The sequence below is a fragment of the Falco naumanni genome, chromosome 3 (assembly GCF_017639655.2).
Source record: "Falco naumanni isolate bFalNau1 chromosome 3, bFalNau1.pat, whole genome shotgun sequence".
NCBI classification, from domain to species: Eukaryota; Metazoa; Chordata; class Aves; order Falconiformes; family Falconidae; genus Falco; species Falco naumanni.
The window spans coordinates 97,244,750-97,270,670 of NC_054056.1; the positions used below are offsets into that span (position 1 = coordinate 97,244,750).

Sequence of the window (25,921 nt, forward strand, 5' to 3'; positions counted from 1 at the left end):
TGGTAGAAAGGACTTTTTGGGGTTTTTTTTGCTGTTGTTAATGTATTTCATTGAGAAATCCTGACCTGCTTTGGAGGAAAGCCTTTTAGTTAGAGCTAAATATTTTTGTCAGTGAGGCCCTTCTCAAGGTGGCCTGTTCTGGAGTGCAAAGAAATTGATGATGAGAAAGGATATAGAGTTCATGTGTACAAGACTGAGACTGGTGTCTAACCTACTCCACTGTCATCCTAGTGCATCTCCAGTTTCTCCTGATTCTTCAGCTCAGCCATCAAGAAGATTGCAGAGCACTTGGCCAACATCAGGAGAAAGTGAGATAAAGCACAAAGTTCTGCCTTAATTCTAATCCACAGAAAATATGATGTCTTTATAGGGATAATTCTGCTGTTTTTCTTGCTGCTTTTTCAACTAAGCTTTTAATACAACAAGACACCGTATGTGCTTACTTAGCTTAGGCGATGTGGATAATCTTATTAACTTCATGGGTCTAGTAATATGATTGTGTGAACAAAGTATTAAAAATTAGAATTTTCAGAACAAGATAATGTGCTTGGTGAAGCTGTTGTCTTTCAGGCTTTCGTAAAATACTTCACTAACTCTTGTTTATGGGGGTGGGCAGGAACAAGTTTCTTCATATGGTAGTATGAGGTTACACTTTTCTGTACTATTTTGATACTCTTTCTAGCCAAGATGGACATGTTTCAGACAGGCACAGGAGGTTGTTGAGATGCAGATACTAGAAAGGTTCAGAGCAAAATCTTAGTACTTGGTGTCATGTAAACAGGCAGCAATTCTATATTACGAGTATCTGAGTTCATTCTTCCTAGCATCTCGTTCTGCCATTGTGCATTACTACCATCTTGACTGTATAGGTAATTTTTTCGCCCAGTTTCTTGTCTCTGCTAAATAAGATGAGAATAATGAGCACCAGGACTGAGCATTTATTTGTCGTATGAACAGTGATAATTCTTTGAAACTCCTGCAGTAGCTGTGAATTCATTTTGAACAGAGACCTCCTGTGAAGTTCTTACAGCTTTTTACATTTACCTACAGGCTGCTTTAAGTTGCAGAAAGGAAAATTGCTCATCAAGTGAAGTATCTACTAATAGGGGTAACTTTCTGAGGTGGCGTGTATGTTTCACTAGATATATTGCTAGCACTGCCAGGAAAGATACAGCTAGTCCTCAATTTAAATATGTATAGTGGTAGTTTTAAAGGGAATCAAAAAAGGTAGTTTGGCATTGTATCTGTTGCAGGATGGAGTTGGTGAAATGTGTGAAGAGCTGCAGCTGTTGCTGCAGATAGTCCCCAGGGGGACTGATGGTTCAACTGGAGATGCGCTACATGGATCCTAAAGGAATGTTTTCTTCTTTTGACAGCATATTTTACCTTTGCAAGGGTTTTCTTGTTTCTTGTTCAGTCATGATTGGTGGAGAGAGAACAGAGTGCATTCCAGTACTTTTCCTGGTTTACTTCTGTAAGCGTAGCACTTTTAAATGTTGCTGGAGATTTTGTCCCTTGAAATTAAGTGTTTGAGAACATAAGAACAGCTGTTCTGAAGTTGTGCCACAAGTCCTGTTCCTGACAGCGACCAATAGCAGATGCCAGGAGAGGTGTATAAGAACAGGGCAATCACAGGTTGCTCTGGTCTGTTCTGCCAGTTTCTCTTCATCTTCATGTTACAGTTTTGCTGTGTCAGAAGTGGTAACTGTTTCTAATAGTTCTGATGAAATGTCTATGTTTTATTATTTTTTAACTGTTTTTTGAATTTCTGTAAGTTTGGTGTGCATGTGTCTACATCATTCAGAAATTACGAAAAAATCATTACGGAATTTCATAATTTCTTAATGGATTGGGCACAAATCTACACACACACACCCCTTCAATCTGACAATTGTATTTAACACTCTTAATGTGTCTTGTGACGGTCAATGGTTCTTTTTCTCTTCACTTTATTCATGCTCATGATTTTAGGGATCTTTTACATTTTTCTTCCTTCTAAGCTGAGAAGTCCCCATCTGTTCAGAAATTCTTGTTGCCATACTGTGCCCTGAAACCCTGGTGAAAGTGTCCTTTCTGTTTGTTTGGGTTTTTTTCTGTATTTGGGTGAGGAAGGAGAGGACAGAACTGCAGTCAGTATTAAAAACGAAGGAGCATTATGGAGTTATACAATGGCAAAGTGATACCACTGATGTGTTTGCTTCTGTATTGAATGATCACAGTTGTTTTTTATTTTTATAGACCTCTTCTGAACATTGAACTGACGTTCTGTAGAACTGTGTATTGCAACTCTAGCGCCTCCTTCCTAACTGGGCAAATTCGGACAGCTTATATGTGTACTTTCAAGTAGTATTGTTTTACCCTACATGCGACCCTTTATCTAGTTTAAATTTCAGGGGCTGTTTTATTGTGCTGACATACACTGTTGTGAATGCTGTTCTTTGCCGTTGGCTTTTATTCTTTATACTTGCGTAACTCATCATCAGTTAACTTTAGCACATCGCTGTTCATTCCCTTGTTAGATTATTTGTGAAGATGCTGTGCAGTAGTTTTTAGCACAGGCGACTGGGATTCTCAGTGCAGAGAAGTCACTGGTGGACAAGAATTCTTTTCTCCTCTATTTCATAACTTCTGACAAATCTGTTTATCCATGTGATGACCTTCCCCTCCTGTGCTGTGGTGGCTTAGTTTCCTTCAGAGATTTCGGCTTCAGAGTGAAAGATCTTGTTGAAGTTATTTTTGAAGTCACAGTTGACTTTTATATGGATCTTTATTAATCCACACTCTTAGTAACTCCTTTGGAGAACTCCAGTGGAACAGAAGCCTAACTTTCTCTGCGTGAGCTGTTCTTACTCTTCTTTGGTGTATAACATTTTTCATGTTTTCCAATGCCAGGCTTTAGCTCTTTAGCCTTTGTAGCTTCTACCAATTTGCTGTGTGCTGGTGTTCGACTTTATGGGCTGTTGTTTATTGGATTCCCCCTAGAATCCTGTAAAGTTATATTCACCATTGCTACTTATGTTTTGACATGTTCAACTCAGCAGCTCTCTGTGCCTGCATAGATTAATTCGCAAGATTTGGCCCGATTTAACTGTCTTCCATGCCTAACTCTGAAAAAAACTTACATCTGGTAAGAATACATTCATTACTGTGGTTGTATTCAGATTATGTGCTATTTTTTGATGTCTATAATATCTTCCCGTTGTTGTTGTTGTAGATGTTTACACTTGATTTGCATATTGCGATTCGAAGGGAATTATTCTAATGTATCAAACTTAGACCAAATTCATATTTTCTGAAGTGTTAAATCCTTGATAAAGACAAATTTTAAAAATTGGAGGAATTTTAAGATGCAAAATGTGATTTAACACTGCAACAGTTATACAGATAGGAAATAGTTCCTTTCTTAGAGGTGTCAGTCCCTGAAATTTTTCCTACTAATACGTTCTTTGCAACCATTAAATTTACAACAATCTGAAGACTCTGTCTTGATACGTTTTACTAATAAAATGCAGAAGTTGATAAATGTTCAACTCCTCACTTCACTTTGAGTCTGCTTAATGCTAATTAAAAAGAATCATGACAAATGGAGGATTAGTTCTTGTGCCAGATTGGGGATTATTAGTCTTTATAAAGAAATAGATTAGAAAGGTTCACTGTTTAATAAGTATGTGACATACTGAAGTACCTTAGTCCATATGATACTGATTATGGTATAAGTGTTTCTTTAACATAGCATATATCTTTCAATTAAGAATGCTGGTTTTACAGAATCAGCCAATAACCATTCTAGCGTTTTGTATTAAATGCTGGAAAATTGATAGGAGGGACTCCATGTCGTAAGTTCTGCATGGTCAAACACTGCAGATCTTATTGCAGCGCTGAGAGTTTTGTCTTTTGCTTTTGATTTAAGGTGGAAGGAGAAATGAGGTTGAGTTCATTTTTGTATCAGGCTTGCTCTTAAAAATCTTACTGTTGTGATGAAAAGAACCGAGAAGTTTAAACATTATTTTTTTACCTTTATGAACATAATTGCTATAACTATTTTAGTATGCTTTGTAGATTTAAAAATTGTCTCAGATCTTGTAGTTAAAAGAAGTTTTTCGTTAATATTCTTAGTGGACTTGAAATTAATGATTGAACAGATTTGCACTCTGCATTTTGCAGTTTTTCAATGTCTTGCAGTAGGTCCCCTAAAAGTTGGCTTATATTTTGAAATGTGAGATTTTTACCCAAAAAAGGCCTGAAACATAATAAAACAGATAAAATTGCCTGCTTTTCTTATATCAGCTGATACTAAAGCAGGTAATAAATCAGATATATGAAATAAATGCTAGGTAAAGTTTCTGTAGACTTGGTGGGAGTCTGGCTTTCCTTATCAAAACCCTACTTTTTTTGACTCATAAAGTGGTTACTAGTGTTGGCAGTGTTCTGCACAGTAAAGCATTTAGTTTAATTTGATGGAAATAAGTAAAATGTGATGCTATGCATGTAAATATTCATTAGTTATACTGCTTTCCTCAGGACGCTCAGTAAGTATGCTGAGTGTGAGCCCCAGCTCACTGAGGAGGAAGCTGGTACACAGAGAGCTAGATGGGGGCTCAGGGACAATACAAATCAAAATAAGAACTAGAAGTTTACAGCACACAAAATGGCCCATGCCTTGTTTTCAGTGCAGGCCTTTTCATATATGTTGTTCTTGGAGTCAGATTCTATTTTTTAAAAATCCTGATAGTCTTTATGATTAAAAAAAAAAAAAAACCACCCTAGGAAGTGAAATGGGAGAGTAGCCTGTGAATACAGATAAAAGCAATAGCAGTTTGCTTTTCTGTCTGTTTTTTAGCCTGTCTTATCACTCCTTGGAATCACAGGTCTGAATACTTCAGTTCTAGTGAACACCTATGTGTATGCCTCTTGGCAATATTTGGTCGGACTATTTGTGTTATAATTTTGTTTATATGATGGAAAAATAATAATAGCTTTAAAAAACCCTACACCCTCACCGACGACTTCGCAGCTTAAAGAAACTTAAAAAAATTCTGTGCTACTATACGTTTTGTTCGTCCTCTGAATGCCAGCACTGCTTTGAGTGGCTGAGCCTCCTTTTTGTACTAAGAGTTCTTTGTAAATAAACTTATCCTAGCATTTTTAAGGTTTATTTGAGGGTGAAGAGAGTGCAGATTTCAAGCCCAGATGCTGCTTTACTTTTGGTGATAAAGAAGGTGGATAAAAAAGGAAGTTGTAAATACTGTTTTTCCTCAACTAAGAAACAAGTGTAATTTTGAAGACGTGGGATTTGGTGCAGTTTAGAAGCAGATACATTCTGTCTAATGTATATGTAATTCATTTAACTCCTCAATGCTACCATCAGAACATGTTAATTATGTTTAATCCTCTTATCCTCATTATTTGATTGCATTAGATGATGTGCTTGTTACAAGTAAACATCAGTTTATATTTGTGACTAGGAATAGTTGTAGCTTTTCATAAATTAATGTCTTGAGGTTCCAGTGATTTATGTTACTTAGGAGTGCTGTGGTTAAGGAATAAAGCAGCCATGGAGAAAATCTGTTTCCAGATTCTTTTGGAGGACTGACTTGCATGCGATTGAAGGAGTCGCATTAGAAACAAAAGAGTGGCTTATGTAGACTGTTCCTGTTTGCCCTTGCAAATTAAGTTGGTGGATGCAATGATTGATTTTATATATTAAGCAGATGATTTCAGTTCTCAAGTAGTTTAGTTTTGATCAGTCTCTTGATTTTTTTTTCTTTACGTTTTGAAAATAACAACGGAATTTTTAATCCAAAAGCTACATTTTAAACTAGGTAGTCTGTTACCTGCAAAAAACAGAATATTCTGTATTTGTAAGCCGTAATTGCATGATACACTCCTTTGGCTGTGCACGCTGTTATCCTCTCTTCCCATTCTTTCGTGTTTCAGGCTCAGTGGGCAGGTCACTGGGCTGTGTATAATGTCAGCCTTGGGCAGTGAGTTTAACTCTGCCCTGGTGTTCCCACCATAGCAAGGATGCTGACCTGCTTTGTGAAATGCTTTGAGACCTCTTCATAAAATGTGGTAGAGAACAATGGTTTTGTTGGGGGTTTTTTTTGTTTAGTAATAGTAGTGATATGATAAACATGTGGGATTATTTTTATATTAAAAAGTAAGTTTAATTGCACTGCTAGCTTTATTTTCAAAACTCAAAAATAAAGAGTGTATGTTGTTGTAGTGGTAAATGTGGTCAGCAGTTAAAATGTCCCGAGTCAGTTACGGATTTTAGCTGGGTGTCTCCCAGTAAAAGTAGAATGATGAATTCACAGGTTGCAGTTTGATAAAGCAGCAGTGGAAAAAATGACTGAGTAAACCTACCACACTGCCTGTGTCCTGATTTGTCTCCTGGTTGTTCTGATGAATTTTCTGTCTGCGTGTGCCTTACATTAAAGCAGAAGAGTGAAATATTTTTTCCTCACTTGAGTCATTTTCGCTGAATTTTCGTTGAATAGATGTTTGTGGGGAAGGTGAAGGGGGTGAACTCAAAGGAAAGAATTAACTTACAGCTAGTGTTAAAAAGCATTTTTAGCTGTGCTGTTTTGGTAGCTTGAACTAGTTTACTTAAATGTTACACTTATCTTCTTCTGGAAGTAATTAATTTGTTCAAATGATGATCAAAGGATAAGAAACAATTTAAGAGAAGATGGTTAAGTTTAAAATACTGTAGAAATACAAGAACTCTTTTGGGATATCTGTGACTGATTTTAGGAAGATACATCATGAAGAAACTAATTTCAGAGCTATCTTAAATTCAAAGATCAAAGTTGTTTAAGGTTTAGGTGAAGAGTTGTCCATTCCCATGCTGTCAAGAATTCCATAAGGTAATACCCAACTATATAACCTTTTCATAAGATACGAGATGGGATGAGAGCTATGAGGGGAATAAGCAGTGGGACTTCATTACTGGAAAATTGTGCTTGCTTTTTTTTTCCTCTCTTTTCATTAATACTATCTCATGGAGAAATGGCCTGTGAGTGTGTGTGTACACAGATACATCACGCACACTGGACAATCTGTCTTGTTGTGTCTGACTACAGTGGTTGTGATCACCCAGGAAAACAGGGGTTATAGACAAGGCAGGAGGCTGATGGCATTCATTCTTTGAGGCATGTTATGCTGGAATTCGGTTCTACTTTCGTTCTATCAGATTCCTGATCTGGTGGCCTTCAGGCTGGCTGAGATGTAGAGCTGTATGCTCCAAACTCTGTCAGGTTGCTGGGAAGATGTCTGTTTTGAATTACACCTCAAATGTATCTTGACTCACAACTGCTAAAGGTCGGAAAACTGCTTTTAGAGAACTGTAACAAACATACTTCAGAAATTGGAATGTTGAAGTACAGAACAATCAACTTAAAATTCTGTGTATTTTTTCTTGTGGTGGTTTGTAACAACTTTTAGGGAGGTCAAAATTTAAATATGTTATAATTCTTAAAACTTGATTTTATATTGTGTATGTTGAAATACATTTTCCACCCACATATGGAAGTACTGCTCAGTTTTGCCATTGAAATGGCTGTTTTGTATTCCCTTTACATTGAAGAGCCTACTTTGTGCTCCAGGAATGATGAGACTTATATTATGAAATTGGTGTGTATTTAACATTAATTAAAGATGGCATTTGGCACTCCAACAACAATCTTTAAAAATGGCTAAAATCTATATACAGTGGCACCCAAGATGCCTCTGGGATTCTCTTAAGAGTCACCATCTCTCTTCTGTAGTCATGGATCTTGTGAATGACAAGGTGGGGGTCTTTGGAATGACTGAAGATTAGCATCCCCTGCTGTTTTGTAATTATCAGAACCTGGACAGTCATTTATTTTAATGAAATAATGCATACAGTTTGTGCTTCCAAAGAAAAGCATACATAATGTGATTGTAAGAAGAGGTTTTCAGTCTCTCAGTGGGATGTCATAGGGTATGTTTATAAACTTCAACCTAGCAGTTGCTCTGCAGTGGAATTCCACTGGTATTGAGATAATAATTTGCACAGTCAAATTGCTTTCTTTACAAAAACCCAGGGAATTGTGAGACCCTAATCCTTTATTAATGTCAACCCATAGGCAGCAAGAAAGCGTAAGATTGCCATTCGAAAAGCCCAGGGGAAAAATCTTGAGGCCATCCGAGAGCTGAATGAGTATCTGGAACAGTGAGTGTCTTACAAGAATACGGATTGTGTTTTGCTATTCTGATAAATCTTTTTAATTAAAATGGAATTTGCATTTGATTTACACTCTTGCTTCCATGCTGGTCATTTACAGAATCCCTTGCATATTCTTTCTCTCTTTCCTTTTTTTCCCCCTTCTTGTCTGCTCTATACAGATTTGTTGGAGACCAAGAAGCTTGGCATGAACTTGCAGAACTTTACATCAACGAGCACGAGTAAGTTGTTTCCTAAGTCTGCATAAAAACTGTTAAATTGAAACCTACTCTGTGTAAGTCAAAGACCTCAGCAATTTATTTTCAAGAACTTGTGTTAGAAAGTATTCTGTCTCATTCATTTCCAATGTAACAAGCATCAACAGGAATAATTACCAGCCTGATTTGACTAACAAATGCTTTAAAAAGGCATTTGATTTTAAAACAGAAACGGTTTACTTAATTACCTGTGTTTCAGTAATTTTTTTAAAACCCATATTTTAAAACAAGTGGTTTGAATGTAACAGGGAACACCACTGATTTCCCATAGTTTTTCATTCAAGTGATGTTTTTTACTAGTTCTAGACTTTAAGTTCTTTACTTCTAAAATCAATTGATCATGGCAGCTGATAGTCTGATTTTCTTTTAGCCTACCTCTGCAAGAACTTTTAGTAACCTTTAAAAAAAGCCCAAACCAAAACACAGATCCAGAACTAGAGGCATCTGGTCGCCTGGGTACAAAACCCAATGCAATCAAGAATGCTGAATGTTGTAGTAACTTGCTTATTGGATATTTAATGTTTTGTTAGCTTTTTTTTTATTGCTGTAGTGACAGGAGGAAATCCCAGTGTGAGAGGATTAGCTCAAAGCCTTAGTGCAAGTTTTCTAATATCACAGCATTAATTCTAACCTCCACCCAAAGGCGTATCTTTTTTCCCCCCTTTATTTAGTTCTTCAGCCCAGCCTGAATTATATCACATTGTTTCCTTCTTTCCTTTCCAGAGAGTAGTAAAAGCATCTAATTCTCAAGGAAGAAATAGCTGTTCTCAGTGTGATGGAAAAATTGTTCCCCTATCACCTCTTATTCCACCCCATTCTCAAAGAAAATAATTATTAAACTCTTTCAAATGCTGACTTAAGGAATAATCTAGAATTTTGATATCCAGATTTCCATTTGTTTTGGGAAATTCACTAGCCGCTTTTCCAAGAAAATAGCTATTAAAAAAATAAAAGTTAGAAAGATATTTAAGCCTGTCAAATCTGTAGGTGCAAAAGCGAATGATAGAGTGGTGCAAACATACATATTTTGTTACTGGGTTTGGGTTGGGGTTTTTTTTCTACAGTCTTTTTTACAAAATTGTGTAATAAAAGCTGAGAAAGAAATTACTTTTTCTTGTATTTGTCTTGGTCTGTAATTCCAATAAAAAAAATATTTAGAACTTTCTCCAGTTCATTGAAAGATTTGACAATTCTCACTGTACTTTTATGAGCTTTATTATTATTTTGATGATTAAGTGGGTTAAAAATTCGGGATCTTGCCCAAAAAGCAAATAAAAGTCAATTTTTAAAAAAGGACACAGTTCATCACGTTACTTGTTTTAACATCAGTTTCACAAATTTAATCTCGCTTGTGAAATCACCATTGTTCATATACACACTGAGATGTACGAGGTTTACGTAGTCCTCAATTCTACATTCGTTTATGAGGACTGTGGTTTCCATTTTTGGAGAACGAGGTGGCTGTCCTTTTATGTCAAAATGAATATTTAAAATACAAGTGCGACTGTCATAATATGCACAGGAGAAAACCACAATATATTTATTTTAAGAAATAAGATTTTACAGATTATATGGTGTTATACTGTCTCATAATTGCTAGATTGCTTTTACTCTGACACGAAATATCTATCCACACTGTCGTTATAAACATTGCATCTCTGAATTTTGGAACTGTCATGTGAACTCTGTATAACAGTGCTATCGAATACCCGTAGAACATGCACATTCTTCAGGAACCTTATTTGTTGAAAGATTATGAAGCTAACATTTTTATAATTAAATAAACCTAAATTTTGAGCTTGACTTCTTAATTCTACCTGAAAGCTTTAGGCTTTTCTATTCAAATGATAAGTTGTTGCCCATTTGGACTGGTATGATGCTATTATTTTCACGTATAGGTTTGAATTTATTTTTAGAACCATTCTTAGTATAGTTTTTTTAATCTCTCTTTTGTGGTTAACTGTGAGCAGGTAAAGTTAACTGACAGTGTTAAGTGCTCAGGTCTGTAGCTTGGTTTGTAGATCTTTGGGTAGCTGAATTTTCTTGCAGGAAAAAAATTAACTATTTTGTAGTCAGAGTTTGCTATCTTATAGTACTTAATGCCTGTTTCTGCTCATCATTTGTTGATTAGAGATGGCACGTATTAATGATACAAGTATATTAAATGCTTTCCATGAGCTGTTCATATATACCTATATTTATTTTTCACTACCTATGATGTAAAAATAGTAAATTGAGGTTTCAAACATAGTTTCCTAATTGTGAATCACATGAAGTTGGGGGGGGGGGGGGGGGGGGGGGGGGAAGTAACACTTCTTTTATTGTGCTGTAAAGAAACTGAAGCAAAGAACTGTATACTCTGTTTCATTTTGTCACTGTGTTTTATATTCCTCAGCTATGCAAAGGCAGCTTTCTGCTTAGAGGAGCTTATGATGACTAATCCACACAACCACTTATATTGTCAGCAGTATGCTGAAGTAGGTATCTTCAGAAAAATCAATTAAGTTTGAATACATTTCCTTTTTCTGTGTTACTGAAGTGGTGAAAATGGAATAAAAATGGTTTATTTAATTTTTCCCTAGGAGATTTAAGCGAGTACACAGAGGATGTTAACGTCTCATAGAACTTAATATGTAAAGAAAACTTTCTTACTCAGTGTGACTAAGCTACGTATAAGAGTAAGGACAGGAATAATTGAAGATAAAAATTTGTTTTAAATGAGCTATTCCTGTTGAAGTGTGTATGCACTTTTCAAATTCAGTGCATGAGAATTTAAACTTTTTCACAACAATGCTGCCTGGGAGGTTGGAGCCAGATTTTGGAATCCACACAGATTTTGGCTGAAATCTACGGGGAGAGCAAGCCCTTAGAAGTTTATAGCGGAAGGTTTTCAGCCATTTGCACTCTTGTTTTTCAGATTTATATTATTTTTTTCCTAAGTTATACTGTTAACTGCTTAGAATGGATTTAATTTGTTTTGTTAATGTGGATAAAATTGGGTTAACATTAAAACTTGAAAGTCTAAATAGCTTTCTGATAGAAAAACTATGAAGCATGTCTTCTACTATTTTATCCTTTTTGTTGATCTAATAATAGGCAAAATGAATAGAAAAACAATGGACTAATCTTCTTTAACTTTGTGCACTTTTTTGCAGTTGAATAGGTAATGAAAGATGTTTTATTTTGTGTACTGGTATAACACATGCTGAAGGAATATGGAGTTAGTATGGATTTGTAGTAGTCAGAATTTAGCTTTAGACTTAAGGTTTGTGTTACTTTTCATAAAAGACTATCCCAAGGTTGTAAGTGTGTATACGTGCAAAATAATAAGTTTGTATCCTTATAGCAATAAATTTAATTACATTAATGCTGGCTTTTTTTGTCTTGGAGTTACGTGTTTTAGAATTTGTATATTGAAAAGAGCTCAGATTGCTCCCAAGCCAGTTGGTAGGATTCACCTGATTTGAAGTATGTGAAACAAACCTGAAGTGAACAAACCTTTGCTTTAAGAGTGAATGCCTGAGGTATGGATGATGTGCAAGTTTCAGGAGCTTATAATTTTTCCAGGTTAAATACACTCAAGGGGGACTTGAAAACCTTGAGCTATCAAGAAAATATTTTGCACAAGCACTGAAGCTTAACAACAGAAATATGAGAGCTTTGTTTGGACTTTACATGGTAAGCACTATTACATATTTTCTGTGTTACATTTTTGAATACATTTTTATGCATGTATATTGTATTTTACCATTTGCTGATTGGTTGGGTTTTTTTCCTGTTGTTTTAACCTAATAGCTCAGATTATTGACACTTTTTAAATACTGAGTATGGACGATGTTATGCCAGTAAGTACTTTTTAATCTTAAGCTTTAAGTCTTGCCCATGTTTTCCAAAGAATTATAATTACTGACACATGAAGGTAGCTTCTTGAAAAAGGATTTAAAGTCGTACTCCTCTTTACAGGATGGTGAACTGATGAAGAGTACCAGCACAGTATGATGGCTGCTTTTTTTCTTTTTTCTCTCTCTCTCTTTTTTTCTTTTTTTTTTTTAATGAGCCTGGGGTTTGTTCTTTGTTTTTCTCACTCCAGTTTCTAAATACAACTTTCTACTTCCAATTTCAAAATGAGTCTTTAGCTTGCATGGCGTCGTTGGCTTGACTGTGGCCACGACCACATTAACTACAGCACAGCAGTTCTTCAGTTTCTTCAAAGATACTGAGGCCTCTATTGAGGAACTTCCTTTAGATCTTAGATGTTCTAAAAAAGTCATTTTAGGGACAAAACCAGAAAAGTTCCTTTTTCTTTTTCTTTTTTTTTTTTCTTTTTTTAATTTTTAATTCTATGCCACCCTTTTATCTTCTGGGAAGGGGGGGCAGTTTACAGAGATACATCAGGCAGGTAACTTTGAGGCTTCCTAGTAAATACCAGGCAATAGAGGAACTTCCTTTCAAGGACTTGTTAGGCATCACCTTTAAGACTCAAAGAGACTTGAACCTAATCTTCTCAGCCCATCTGTAGAGACTCTTGGTTTGGTGATAGTATGCTCAAGAAGGAGAAGAGACTGACTCCTTGCTGTTCCTTAGGTCATTTAGCTTTTTAGGAGTAAGTTTTGTAGCAGATCTGTTTATTGGCCTAAACTGATATTTAAGGTGTGTTTACATAGAGACTTCTGCATTGATTCTAGAACAGGCCTGGGTGTTTGTTATGGCCAATCTTGGCTTGTCCTCTGTCAGATCTTAGACCCTGCCTGTTACTTTCAGCTTGCAAAGCAGGTTTAGAGCCTGTTACCTACGGTGACCGATCTGGCTGGCAACCTTGAGCTAATATATGACCCAAGCATTTGAGAAACTTTTTGTTTTGGCAGACCCTGAAAGTCATACATGCAAACCCCAATTTCCATAATGCAGGTTTATTACTGCTAAAAGTGCATGTGTGCTCTGTTTCAGTTCTTTAGTTTTGCTCAGCTGGCTGCTGTCAACATTTCACTAGGTATTTTTTGCAAGCACAACTTGCCATCACTGCTTCTGTGTATATCCTTTGGGTCCTGGTTTCTTCGTAATGCTGTTTCCAAGTTTTAGGATCTGATTTTGTTGTAGCTGCTGCTTTTGTACTTGATAGATGTGCCCGCTGTTTGTAGTCCCCCAAAGAATATTTGTAACTCTAATAAATTCACCACAAAGGTGTTCAGCTATATCTGCTGAGGAAACTGGTCAGTAATTCATCGAATTCAGGAAACAGGAAGAATTATGCCTCGTTTTAGGACCCTGACCTTGTACTAGATCACATATTCAGTTCATGTGGGCATGGCTTCACAGAATGTGTTTGGAGTGTGTGGAGGCTGCTGCTTTTGACAGTCCCACTCCTCTCCCATTTCTGGAGGTAGTTTTGGGGAAACAGTTGTTCTTCAAGTCTGAAACATACTATTCATGTAGGCATTTGCTTCCCATAGTCCTTTCTAAAATATCTGGAGGTTTTTCTTTGATGGTGAAAGTTCTGTGGCTCTTTGCATTCAAGTGCTTTTGCACTCAAAGATATTCAGGGAAGGAGTAGCAATGATTCCTTGCAAAGTAGATTTATTTATATAGGTGGAAAAGTGTCTGAGATGAGTTCAGTTCTTAAGTAATCTTCCTTTATTTTTTCAGGTGAAGATGGGCATAGTTTATATAGAGAGTCTTACCTGCTTTTAAAGTACGTTTTCTGATGCCACAGGGAAAAAAATGTCATGTTTTTAATGGCAGTTTGGACCCACAAATGGAGTATTTTATATTGTCTCCGGTAACAGATTGAATGGGGAAAACTAATTCATAACTCTCACTTTACAGAAAGCAAATTGGATTAGCTGATCATGTCCAGGTTTGGTTCATAACTCACTACACAACTGAAGTCTAGTTTAGCTTTAATTGAAACAAATGCTTGTTTAAAAAGTTCAGATATTTCTTATTTGGGTACTGTTTACCAGTAACTCATTTTATTTTGTCTCTCTTTCTGCTATCATTGTATGTGGGGCCCTGGATCAGAGGTGCTGAATGCTTTCAGTTTAATTCATGCACATATATTTTGTAGTTACACTGTTTTTATTTTTGTATTCCTAGTCTGCCAGCCATATTGCTTCTAATCCAAAAGCAAGTGCAAAAATGAAAAAAGATAATATGAAATATGCCAGCTGGGCAGCTAACCAAATAAATAGAGCATACCAGGTTAGTACATCATTGTTTCCTGATACTCTCAACATGCTCTGTAGTTCTTTTCTGCACTTATATCAACTACTGTTCCAAGAAGTTAGATACGATGTATAAATCAGCATAATTTGCTTGGATTTTTTTGTATTCTGCTTCTGTTTGATTTCCTGGAAGCCTTGATTAATACAAAGTTGATATTTTACAGTTCTTGATTAGTGTTTACTTACTAGCTTTAAACAGATTTTTTTTTTTCTACTAACATTAACTGAATGTACATTAGAGTAGTGTTGACCTCCAAGGTAGTTCTACAGCTAAGTATTTTAATAAAGATTTCTTAGAGTGGCATGGTCAGCTACTTTACTAGAAAACAAATGAAAACCGTAAAATTTTATTTTTCTTCAGTTTATTCTGAGCTTTCGAAATCGTATTCAATGGTGTTTCTAATAGTTACCTTAGTAATTGTGACTGAAATTGGTTTTGCATAGTTACATAGAAAAATTTCCATTGAATTATGAAAGTATACGCTTTTTAGGCAACGATCAGAGCTTATTGAAGTCATTAGAAGTCTTTTCAGCTATTTGAAAAGTTATGCATAAACATCTATATTTGCTTTTGGTGTTATAAGCCTCTGTATTTTTTCTCTATGAATTAAACCGAGTTTTAGTTCATAGGTTTTGCTGTCTGTGAATCCCAAACATAGTATGTATATTTGACTCCCTTACAGCTATTCTTAAGGATAGGCCAAAGTTTATGTACAAGTAATCCTGAACATCATGATCATACTGTCCAGTTTTCCTCAGAGCATTTTCTAAGCAAAAATTTTGCTGATGCAGAGACTTTATATACATGTAACGCTCCTTTCTTCTTGTGGTATTTTGGTATCAGAACCCAATATCTAGTTTTTCTCTTGCTGATACTCTTTCACAGTTAATACAACCAAGTGGCCTTTTGACCACCTCTGTTATGGAACTACATGTTGGGGTTTTTTTTAAGACAATGCAGTTTTCTTAATACACTGTATGTCAGTTCATTGTCAAGAGTGCAGCTTCTTGTGGCTAACACGTTTTTGATGTATTACGGTTAGAAGTATTTTTAATTTCTCCTGATTGACCCTGTAGCTTCTGTGTGTATTTTACAGTGAAGAATATTGTATCCCTGAGGACATAATTAAGCATTTTATACTTGTGTACCTAGAAGTTTATTTCTTTGTTTTGCTCTTTAAATGCTTTTCATTAATAAATCACTTACCTGCTCTTGACAGTAAGGTGTGTATGAATTACGAAATTCGTCCCATAAGTAAGTCAGATTTCTTTTGGCTTCATCATGTCTGACATTCCTGTAAGTGCAATACTGATGGAAAACTCAAGTATTGCAGGATTAAAAAAAAAACCAAAACACCACCCCCCCCAAAAAAAAAAAAAAAAAAAAGTCCCTTGAAGAACAGAATACACAGTGGATTCACCATTGATAGAACAAAACAGGTTTTAAAAGGTGTGTGAATTTTGAGTGAAAGCTGTATTACATGCTTTACATCTTAATAAAATTAACTGCTTAGATTAGATTGTTTCTGAACATGTTTTAAGTGAACATTAAGACTGAAATTTCCAGTTCAAAGCACCAGTAGAGACCTGGGAGCACTTCTGGGGTACAGCCCTTTTCAGGGTGCATCAGGATGGAAATGTAAAACCAGAGTTGGCTGTGGAATGGTGGCATACCAAGACTAAGACCTAGAAATGGTCATCTCCTGGTTCTAAATATAATGAAAGTTTAATTATGACAGTTTGTAGTAACTTGACTCACAGCAGGTAAGCATGCTTGGGCTTTTTCTTTTCTTTTCTTTTCTTTTTTTATCTCTCTCTCCATGTGGCTGTCTATTAACATCACAATATCTCTAACAAAATATGACTTGTACTAGGAGGTGATAGTCATGGAGTTTCTGGGTGTGTGGAGGTGGTTTGAGGTTTTTTTTTACTGGCGAGTTCAATTCCACTGTTTCTGTGAAGCTCTTTTGTATCTTATGTTAAGTGTTTTTGGTTGATGCTTACCAAAACAGATCGCATTAACACAACTAACACTTATTTAAAACACGTCATAACTTCTTCGTGACTTCATAATTTTGTGATAAGTTGCATACTTCAGCTGCTGGTTTTAGCTGTTTGGGCCATAAAGTCACAAACACCATATCTGACTGGAGTCATAGGGGGAATTCAGCTATACAGAAAATGTAAGTTCTCAAGCTAGGATTTGGTGAGCAAATGGTGTGAACACCCCCTTCCTCTTCACAGAAGTACCAGAAGAAGCTCTAGTGACTACAGCTGGACAGGACTGCCCCAGCCCAACCCTACTGAGCTTGTTACATGACTGCAGAAATTTTTGGCTGCTCCAGTGTGTATGTCAGAGACTTACAACATCCAACTGCTACAGCAAATGGTGTTTGGTGATGTAGTAGGTGGCAGTTTCCCCTATGAGTCAGTATCGGTTTGTTGCTCCCTTAGTGTGTTGAGTGGTTGGAAATTGGCGTCTTTTGGACCTAAAGATGAAACTTTGGTGGCTTGTGCCAGTGGAAGCCCTTACAGCATTCCTCCATTAGTGGAGGGTTTTCTAGCCAGGTTTTAAGCTAGATACTTACATTATCTCTATAAATCCTCCCTACTTTCCTTGCGTTATCTAAAACACCTTGTAAAGTGTAATAAGAGCCTTAAGAGCTTGTTGACTTTGGCATTAACTTCTTTTTATTAGTTGGACCTTCTTACACTGTTAAATGCAAATTTTCTGGTAGTCATGTTCTAGAGAATAGGATGCACTTAGAATTCTGATTTGGGTGCCTACAAAAATTATATGAAGTTGTGAGTTTAAAATCTGAAGTTACTAATTCAAAAAGTTACTTTAAAGCAGTTGTCTTGCAGTGAGATCTTTCCCCATTTCCAGTCTGGATTTGAACTTGAATTACCAGCAGTTTGCTCAGTAATTTTGGAAAACTACCTTTAGTTTTTGAAATTCAGCACTGGCTGTAGTTGCTTGGTTTTAATTTTATATGCAATTTACTTGCAATATTTTTAATGGTCCCCTTCTTTCAATTTATTCTCTCATTCAGGCACTTTGCTTTGGCAATTGGTTTTTGCTTTTCCTGTGCATTCCTGTATGAAATCAGAGGAACTTTTAGTTTATTGTCATTTAAAGAAAACAATCTTTGGGTGTAAAAGGAAAACCTTAACTTTCACCAGTGTTGGTTGGACTGTGAAGCAGTTTCTTTACAGGAAAACATAGTGATAAAGAATAACTGAATTAAATAATTTTCTGAAAAGCACAAGATATTTGATGCTGTATATGTAACCCTCTGGGCTGATTATTAATTCTCATCTGTGCCTAATCTAGGAGAAATGTAAACTTTTGCAGGATGACAGAAAGGTTTTGTAGCTAGGGCTGCTGTATGGAGCTGAAATTCCTGGCTGCCAACACATGCTCTGGAAAAAAAAAGCCCTTATTCTCTAGGCCACTTAAATATAATTGACGAGGTTAAAAAAAAAAAATCAAATCTAATTTTAATCTTTTATTTCAGGTGTTAGAGAATTACTCATTATTCAAAGAATTATTTTCAGTTTATTATTTTAAGCTTAGTTTTACCTTATCACTGGGAAACTGGATTATTCCTTCTGTGCAGACTCTGTGAAGAAAGTTTATCTATTCTGACTGAGGACATGAGTCACAGTTACTTTAACATCGAAACAAAGCATGGCTGCCTAGTGCTCTTCAATTAGGTAATTGGTTTAGCATGTCCTCGGTAGAAGTGTTTCAGCAGAGGCAGGGAAGTTTGATTAATGCTCACAAAAATCTTTAATGTGATCCTACTTGTAGTAATTTTCCAGATACATGCTTCTTGGGTACATTGCTAAATTCTTCTGTGTTAGCAATCCACATGTTATTTATGGTTGGAGAGAGGTGATTTTGTTACAAACCATTTGGGAAACAGAAAATTAAATCATGATTTTAAGAAATAGATTCCGGCTCAATCAGTCAAATTGCTGTGTAATGGCAGAATAGACAAAATAATTGTTCGTCAGGGCAAATTTGAAGTGATTACATTTCCAAGTATACTTCTGTTTGTTATGACGCAGAGTTTGGTTTTATTTGTTCAGCTTAAAGTACATGTCAGTATCATGAAGTCAACCACTCTTGAAATTAGCAAGTAACATTTTTTAAACTAATGTCTTATGTTGGTTTTGCTTTCAGGGTCCCTGAAGAGAAGTAAAATAAGTAAAATTCTTATTCTGAAGCTTTCCTTTCTGTACTTTCTGTGTCTTGCCAAGCATGCTTTTTGACCGCAGTATATTCAGGCTTCTGTGCTTTTTATTGAAATCTGAGTGCTTTGAATTTGAAACAGTTTTTCAGTCGAGGATTTAAAGTTCTTTTTTTTCATTTGCTTGTTTTTATGAAAGGATTTGGACCCCCCAGGTTATCTGCTTGGGACTGTTCTTGTTTAGTGTCAACAAAAAGAGGATACTGTATTAAGTCAGATTGAAGCAGAAGTTACTTCTCTTACCTGGGAGAGTGTTAGAAGTCTCTGATTTTCCTCTGAAGTTGACTGTTGCAGGTCACTATGGAACCTGCACAACCTAAAGAAGGAATTCATACATACTACTAGAGTCAAAACATGGCACATCAGTTCATCATTTGGAAATATGAAATAGGAAAATATGGTGTTTTCAGTATGTCTCTTAACTATAAAGTGTTGTCGTTATAACAACATTTCATTCTCCTAACTATTCAATTTGAAATAGCTTTTCATTTACTGTTCCAAACATGGTTTTTTAAGAACTCTGTACTGACTGGGAATCCCAGCGTTAGATTGTAGCTTGGGGGTCAAAAGCAGGTTAACAGGTCCTGCAGCTTGTTGCTGGTGTGATATTACCTGGGTTTGATGACTTAATCTTTCTTAACAGGTCATGAAGAGTTTGCTAAATTAAGTTAATTACAAGAGAGAAGGGACACATTATAAATCAAGGACTAACTATGCAAGACACCAGTGGTATTTGAAATAAAAAACATTAAATTGAAAATTTATTGAGTGTTTAGATGTTAACATTTAGGTAGAGGATATGATATTTTACTAGCAGCAACTAGCTATAGTTACTGCTTCTGTAATTTCTTTACCACCCCTCGCAACCCCAAATGCAAAACTTTTTAATGCAGGTGTATTAAAAATGGTTGAGAATTTCATTTAACTGAAGACCAACGTAGTCAATAAATCCACTGTGTTAGATAAGGCTGGTGAGTGATGGGAACCGTCATACTGCTAGAAGAACCCTTCTGAGGTCAATGTGGGGTGATCAGCATCTCCTGCCCTTCTGCCCCTTCCTTTCCCAAACTCAGATTCCCCAAGACGTGCAGCTAAGCCATAAGTAGTATTTATTGAGCTGTATCTTTCTTTGTTACCAAGCCATGCTATTTCAGATGCTCTCTGAAATTGCTGTTGTAGTAGTAGGTTACAATCAAATAGAGGGTCATTACTCACAGTTACTTTGAACCATAAAATATCATTATATGATGACTGGATTATTTTATAAGTAGATTATGATAAGTGGAACTTTGTCTCACCATAACAAAAATAGAAAATGGAATAGCTTCAATAATAGGTCCAAGTTTTGCTACTATTTAGATTATGAATATAATCTGATTTGGATAACATAAAAAAATCAAGTCAGAAATAAAAATTATGTTAAAGTTTACAGAGCAAACAAAACAGCAGAAAGATCTCTGTTCAGATAAATGTTAAATTTCAAAGTATTTTGTGCTGATTATTCAAATTCAGAGCAAATGAGTGAAATTAAGGAGTTTGTTGTATTTTTCATTACTAGAGGAAGGCTGACACAGCTTGTATGCTAGTAAAAATGCTGAGTTTCAGTGAAACAATAAAGAAGCTGTGCTTTTAAGTTTGTAGTAAATAGAGTTAAGTTTTGGTACTTAAAGTTTAGAACTGTTATTTGCACAGGATCTATGTACAGGTTTTCTGATACAAAACAAATAACAGTCCTTTTTTATTGTTTAGTTTGCAGGTCGCAGTAAGAAGGAAACTAAATACTCTTTGAAGGCAGTGGAAGACATGTTGGAGACCCTGCAAATCACTCAGTCTTAGGTTGGCACAGAGATCCAATATTACAATTTTCCATTTCCGTGATCAACCTGTAATGACCTATGAGTTATGTTACTCTAGTGCTGTTAAAAGGTTAATTTTGTATTGATTAATGTGCTATCTAAAATAATGTTTTATGAAAAGTAAAATGCCTATTTATTGCTGCTAAAAGAAATGTGATGAATACTCACTGAAATGAATAACTTATCCACACAGACAATATAAAGAAATTATGTATGCTGCACGTCTCTTCAGATTTTTGTATCTACAGTATCTGCTTTTAAGCCATAATTTGTAGAAATAAACTTGTTAAATGATTAAAAAGAAATTACAGTGATTCATTTGGACTTGCAAATAGAAGTTACAAATTTATGTGTGTAGATGAATAATGTATGTTAGGCATTTTTATCTTATTTGCATATTTAATAGTAAAGGCATGAGATGTATACTTGCTGGTAAATGTTTACCGTACAGCAAGGAGTGTTTATCAAATACACTTTATTAGAGAAAGCAGTTGGTGTTAATGGTTTTATTAATGAATTAATATCCAGTACTGTAGAAATGGAGAAGACTGTGTACTTTGCTTCAGAGGTGCTCTTGTACTGGCTTAAGGCCAAAGTCATCTCTGACTTTGTGAGCAAATGCTTCCATGTCCCATGTAGTTCTTCAATCGGTATATTCATATGTACTTATTTTATTCCTTCTGTGTGTCCTTTGTTGTATATATGTTCTACATCATGAATTTCAAACCCATCTGAATGCAGGGCTGCATGCTCCTCTACTAATTTTGTACCTACGGTATGGGTGGTGTAAGCTATGGTATATAGGTTTCTCCACAGTAACCAAGTGTTCCTGCACTGTAAAGATGAGAGCTTCTTCAGCTGCCTTGTACTTACTAGAGGATAAAAGTGTTCTTACACCATTAGCATGAAGCACGTAGCACCCTGTAAATCTATGTTGTATTTACTTTTAGGTGCTTGTTTACTCACATAATTAGTCAAACACCCTAACGCATGCATTTTGCAGTTCTGATCATTCTGAATGTTGTTCAGATGTGTACTGTGGCAGTTCAGTTGCACAGCTATCATTTCATTTATTACAGCTTCAGTGAGATTGCATAACAGCAGGAACAAAGCCTTGACGAATTCTAATAAAAATATTGCAATGTCATTTTCATGACTGTTACACCATCCAAGCTGATTTGAGTTTCCGATTTTATACTGCCTCCTCTACATAGATGGGTAGGTCAAAGGCTGTGTATTAAAGTGTCCATTTTATGACCCTGGACGTGATGTAATAAAACAAAGCTGAGCTCCTGCTTAAAAACAAAGCAGCAACAAAAAATTCCATTGTGAGTTCAGAGATCTAAAATGTGTATAACTGAACTGGTTGTTGAATGAGACTGGGCTTTTTAGAAACATCTTAAGATCTCATTCCCATTATCCATGAAGTAGGTTGGAGTGTGATAACATGACAGGATGCTATGCCATGAGAATTAGTTGTATATGGAATCTTTAATTAATGTGAAAAAAACATACTGTTGAAGTATAAAACTGCAAATACTGCATAGTATTACATTAAATTGCTCAGTTCTAACTTGGGGAAGTAGTAATGCAGACCCTTTTATAATAATATTTCACAAACTGGCCTCAGAATAGTATTTGCAGATAGATTGTTTCAGGTGGAAAACCAAGAAAAGCATCAGTGAACCTGTGTGTTTCTGTTCAGATGTTCAGATTTATAGTATTTTACTGTATGAGTGTGCCATCTAGAGTTTTAAACCCTCATTAGTCCTCCTTTGTTTTGCCTACATCTCAAATAAGTTGGTTGCATCCTATAATTAAAAATGGTGGGAAGCTGTACTGTAGACTAAAATTACTTGGGGATGCTAACATTTTACCTCCAAGGTATTAAAGAACACCAGTGCAGTCGTCTTGTGCAGCAGCCATCTATGCTGCTGGAAAGTGTCTTGTATAATGTTTTATTCAGAGGCAACATTTAACATAAGAATGCCAGACTTGGGCATATAGTATATTAGTTTCTCTGTCAGGAAATTTGATCTGTTTCTTGTTTTCAGTGATTTGATGGCAAATTTCATCTCAGTTGGCTGCTTAGAACCTTCTAGTTTTCACTACTGCTTGGCACCTTTTGAAATTAATTCTTAGCACTCTGATTTGTGCTTGTGTTTTGGCATAGTTCCCACAAGTAAGTTTGAGCTTACAAATTGACCTAGCAAATATTTCTGACAAATTTGTATTTACTTCAAAGATAAAATAAATTACTCCTATGAAAAGGCATGGGCAGTCTTTGGTAGAACTATTGCATTGCAGCAATGGAAATTCAGGGGGTTTTCTGTACTCAAATGAAAAAAAAAAATATTAAAAAAGATCCTGTGACTGCAGGAGAAGTAACTGTGTGAAATGCCCTGCACTCTCGGCAAGCAAAGGGTACAGAAGAGAAGCTGTGATATAATGTGATCTTTATGAAAGTAATTTTTCAATTCTAGTAAATGATTTTGTAACATGTCACTGACGCTGTCTTGTGTTAAATAATAGGTTTTCAAAGAATGGGTTACTTAGTTAACAAATGAACTTGATTATGTTCTGTATTGTCCTCTGACAGTGACTAATGCTACACAAAAATACTATTATTAAGCATGCAGTCTCCTCTTTCCAGAATAAAAGGCTATGTTTTCATATTGTTTCAATCAACAGCAAAACCCTTGAGACCTTTGCAATGCCACACTGTGCAGCAGCGGCTTGTGTCTTTATTTTTTGTCTAATAGCCTTGATAGTAGGCTTGGTAAGGAGCGGTTAGTGTTACCTGTTGAAGTAAAGGTTGTTGAAGAGCTAGCAAAACCTCTGATTCTGCCCTTGTAATTTCTTAAAAACCTTTTCTCCAAATGTTATACAATTCATATTCTGTAGCTGCAAAAAGCACGTCTTGTTTAGAATACATCTTTAAATCTCTTCAGTCCGGTGCCCAGAATATGTTGCAGTTGCTATTGGAAACTCTGTTATTAGTCAACGGAGGACTTCCTCTTGGCAGCGCTGTATTTGTGATGGCATCCATGTTTGCTAGTCACTGCGTTTACAGTGGAACTTGTATTTCAGCCAGCTTTAGAAGGGAGGGGAAAAGGAAAGCAAATTAAACTTGACTTACTGGCATGAGTGTGTTAGCTTCTTGTTACTTGCAGCCTCATCTTCCAAGAACACCAACTTTAGCTGTAGTCAGGTTTGCAATAATAATTCTTCTTGTAACTCAAAAGCTTCCACAGATTCAGCTCTAAAACCAACACCGTTAAAATCTAAACCATACAGATTCCAGTGAAGCAATGCTATACAGTGTGCACGTACACTGGTATGCAGGGAAAGGATGGCTCTCCCACCTCCCTCAGCTCGGTGTGTTAGAACACTTTGTGGATATGGTCTTATCTAAAAGACAAATAAATAGTCCTTAATATGTCTTAAAATATTGGTTATTACTTGCATTGTTGAGTGCATGAATAGAATTTTAGGACTAGCTATTGCTTAATTACAGATACTTAAGTCTACATGGAGAATAAAGTACTTGAAATTAGTTGTTAGTCTTTTCTGGAATGACTCAGCACCCTTTTAGATTTCAGTCCTCTTGATAGGTATCAGCTGGAACTTGGATTCAACCCAGAGACTAGTTTTCAGAAATAAATGATCATCAATATCTCTGCCTCCTAACAGCCAAACAAAACCAAACAACATACCCACAAAGAAACAAAAAAACCCAACCCCCCAAAAAAACCAGCCTGAAAAGCCCCAAGCACCGCCCTCAAAAAAAACCAACAAAAAAACCCAAAAAAGCAACAACAACAAAAGCAATCAACCCCCAAAAACCACCTCTGGTAGAGAAAATTGGTTTTCAGCTGCTGGATGCAAAATGGAAAACCTTTATCGGTGCACTTCATAGGTGAATTTATGTTGTCCTGTGATGATGAGGTCCCCTTTATAAAGCAGTGCAATCCTTCTGATGCTTGTCTAGAAGAAAGGATGGAGAGCGGCACAAAGGCCTGCCCCACCCGTATGCCATTGTAGGACATCCTGTGGCAAGTTGCAAAGAAAATGCTGTTCTTTTGCACTTCAGATCCCAGTGGTGAGCAGGCACGGTTGCAACTGAAGAGGGCTAAATCAGGCTGGACCAGCATAGCCTACGGAACAGGAGCTCCGATACAAGTGCTTTGACACCCAGCACAGCGCGTGAGTGTCCTCTCTGGCCTCGGCAGGGCTGCATGTTGGCATGAATCTGCCTGCAGGTTTTTGCCCCTGTATTTTACTTTTCTCCTCTTGGCCTCTGCACAGCAGGAATCTTGCAGAAGATTCTCCTGATGTGGTACCCTGCCAGTTTCACTGGGGCTAGGTGCGGAGAGGAGGGTAGAGATGGATCAGTTTGCAGGGTTGATCCTGGATCTGTGGAGGTTTTACACATTCTTAGCTTCAGTGCGCTCAATTACCAGCGCACACCTGAAGGTCAGCGTGTAAGCCTTTGCCTTGGACTGAAAAGACACCAGACACCAGACCTGTCCTGTTAAAGATCTGCAGTCTGCTTTGCTCCTTTGTGGGTGCTTGACAGAGAATGTAAGAGGGTGGATGTTATCCATGCTGAACGACGTGCAAATGCATAGAAAGATCTGTTCCTCATGTCATGGTGACTGCAGTTTAGTTCTCACAGTCACTGGGCCTTTTTTTTGTGTGTGTGTGTATATATGAAAGAGCATGGAGTGAATAACTTGGGGAAAACGCTTCCAGATGGGAGGCCCGTTATCCAAGGTCAAAGGGATGGCTGGAGGGAGGAAGAGCCACCTTTTCAGCCTGCTTAAGTAAGCATAGGTCCAGTAGTTCTCTTCCCTGCAGTAGATTACAATATATGCTGCACGTTTGCATTGCATAAATAGTAAGAGCTGTAAGGTTGTTTTGGAAAGAAGATTGGAGTTATAGTGAAAAAATGTTTTTCTCTTCATCCCTATGCATTTTAACTGCTTTCTGTGTGACCTTGTTGATGTTAGGGTTCCTCATGCCGTTTGGCTAGCACGTAGGCATCTGCCTCAGGGCTACCAGTGGAGAAAGACACATTTAGAGTGACTGCTCACTTGGGAAAAGCTCCTGAAGGGATCCC

At 36.4% G+C, this 25,921-nt stretch overlaps 1 protein-coding gene across 2 annotated transcripts in view; it reads left to right on the top strand.

Moving 5' to 3' along the window:
• The window catches only part of EMC2 (ER membrane protein complex subunit 2), a 40,932-nt gene extending 19,646 nt beyond the window's left edge, over nt 1-21,286 (top strand). The window contains exons 6-11 of one of the 2 annotated variants that reach the window (XM_040585906.1): nt 8,112-8,197; nt 8,371-8,430; nt 10,862-10,943; nt 12,034-12,144; nt 14,560-14,664; nt 20,693-21,286. In XM_040585906.1, coding sequence (XP_040441840.1) covers nt 8,112-8,197; nt 8,371-8,430; nt 10,862-10,943; nt 12,034-12,144; nt 14,560-14,664; nt 20,693-20,779 — 531 coding nt within the window. In that variant the 3' untranslated portion in view covers nt 20,780-21,286. The remainder of the gene's footprint in view (nt 1-8,111; nt 8,198-8,370; nt 8,431-10,861; nt 10,944-12,033; nt 12,145-14,559; nt 14,665-20,692) is intronic. The other variant, XM_040585907.1, reaches the window with a different exon arrangement.
• The last annotated feature ends 4,635 nt before the right edge of the window (nt 21,287-25,921 follow it).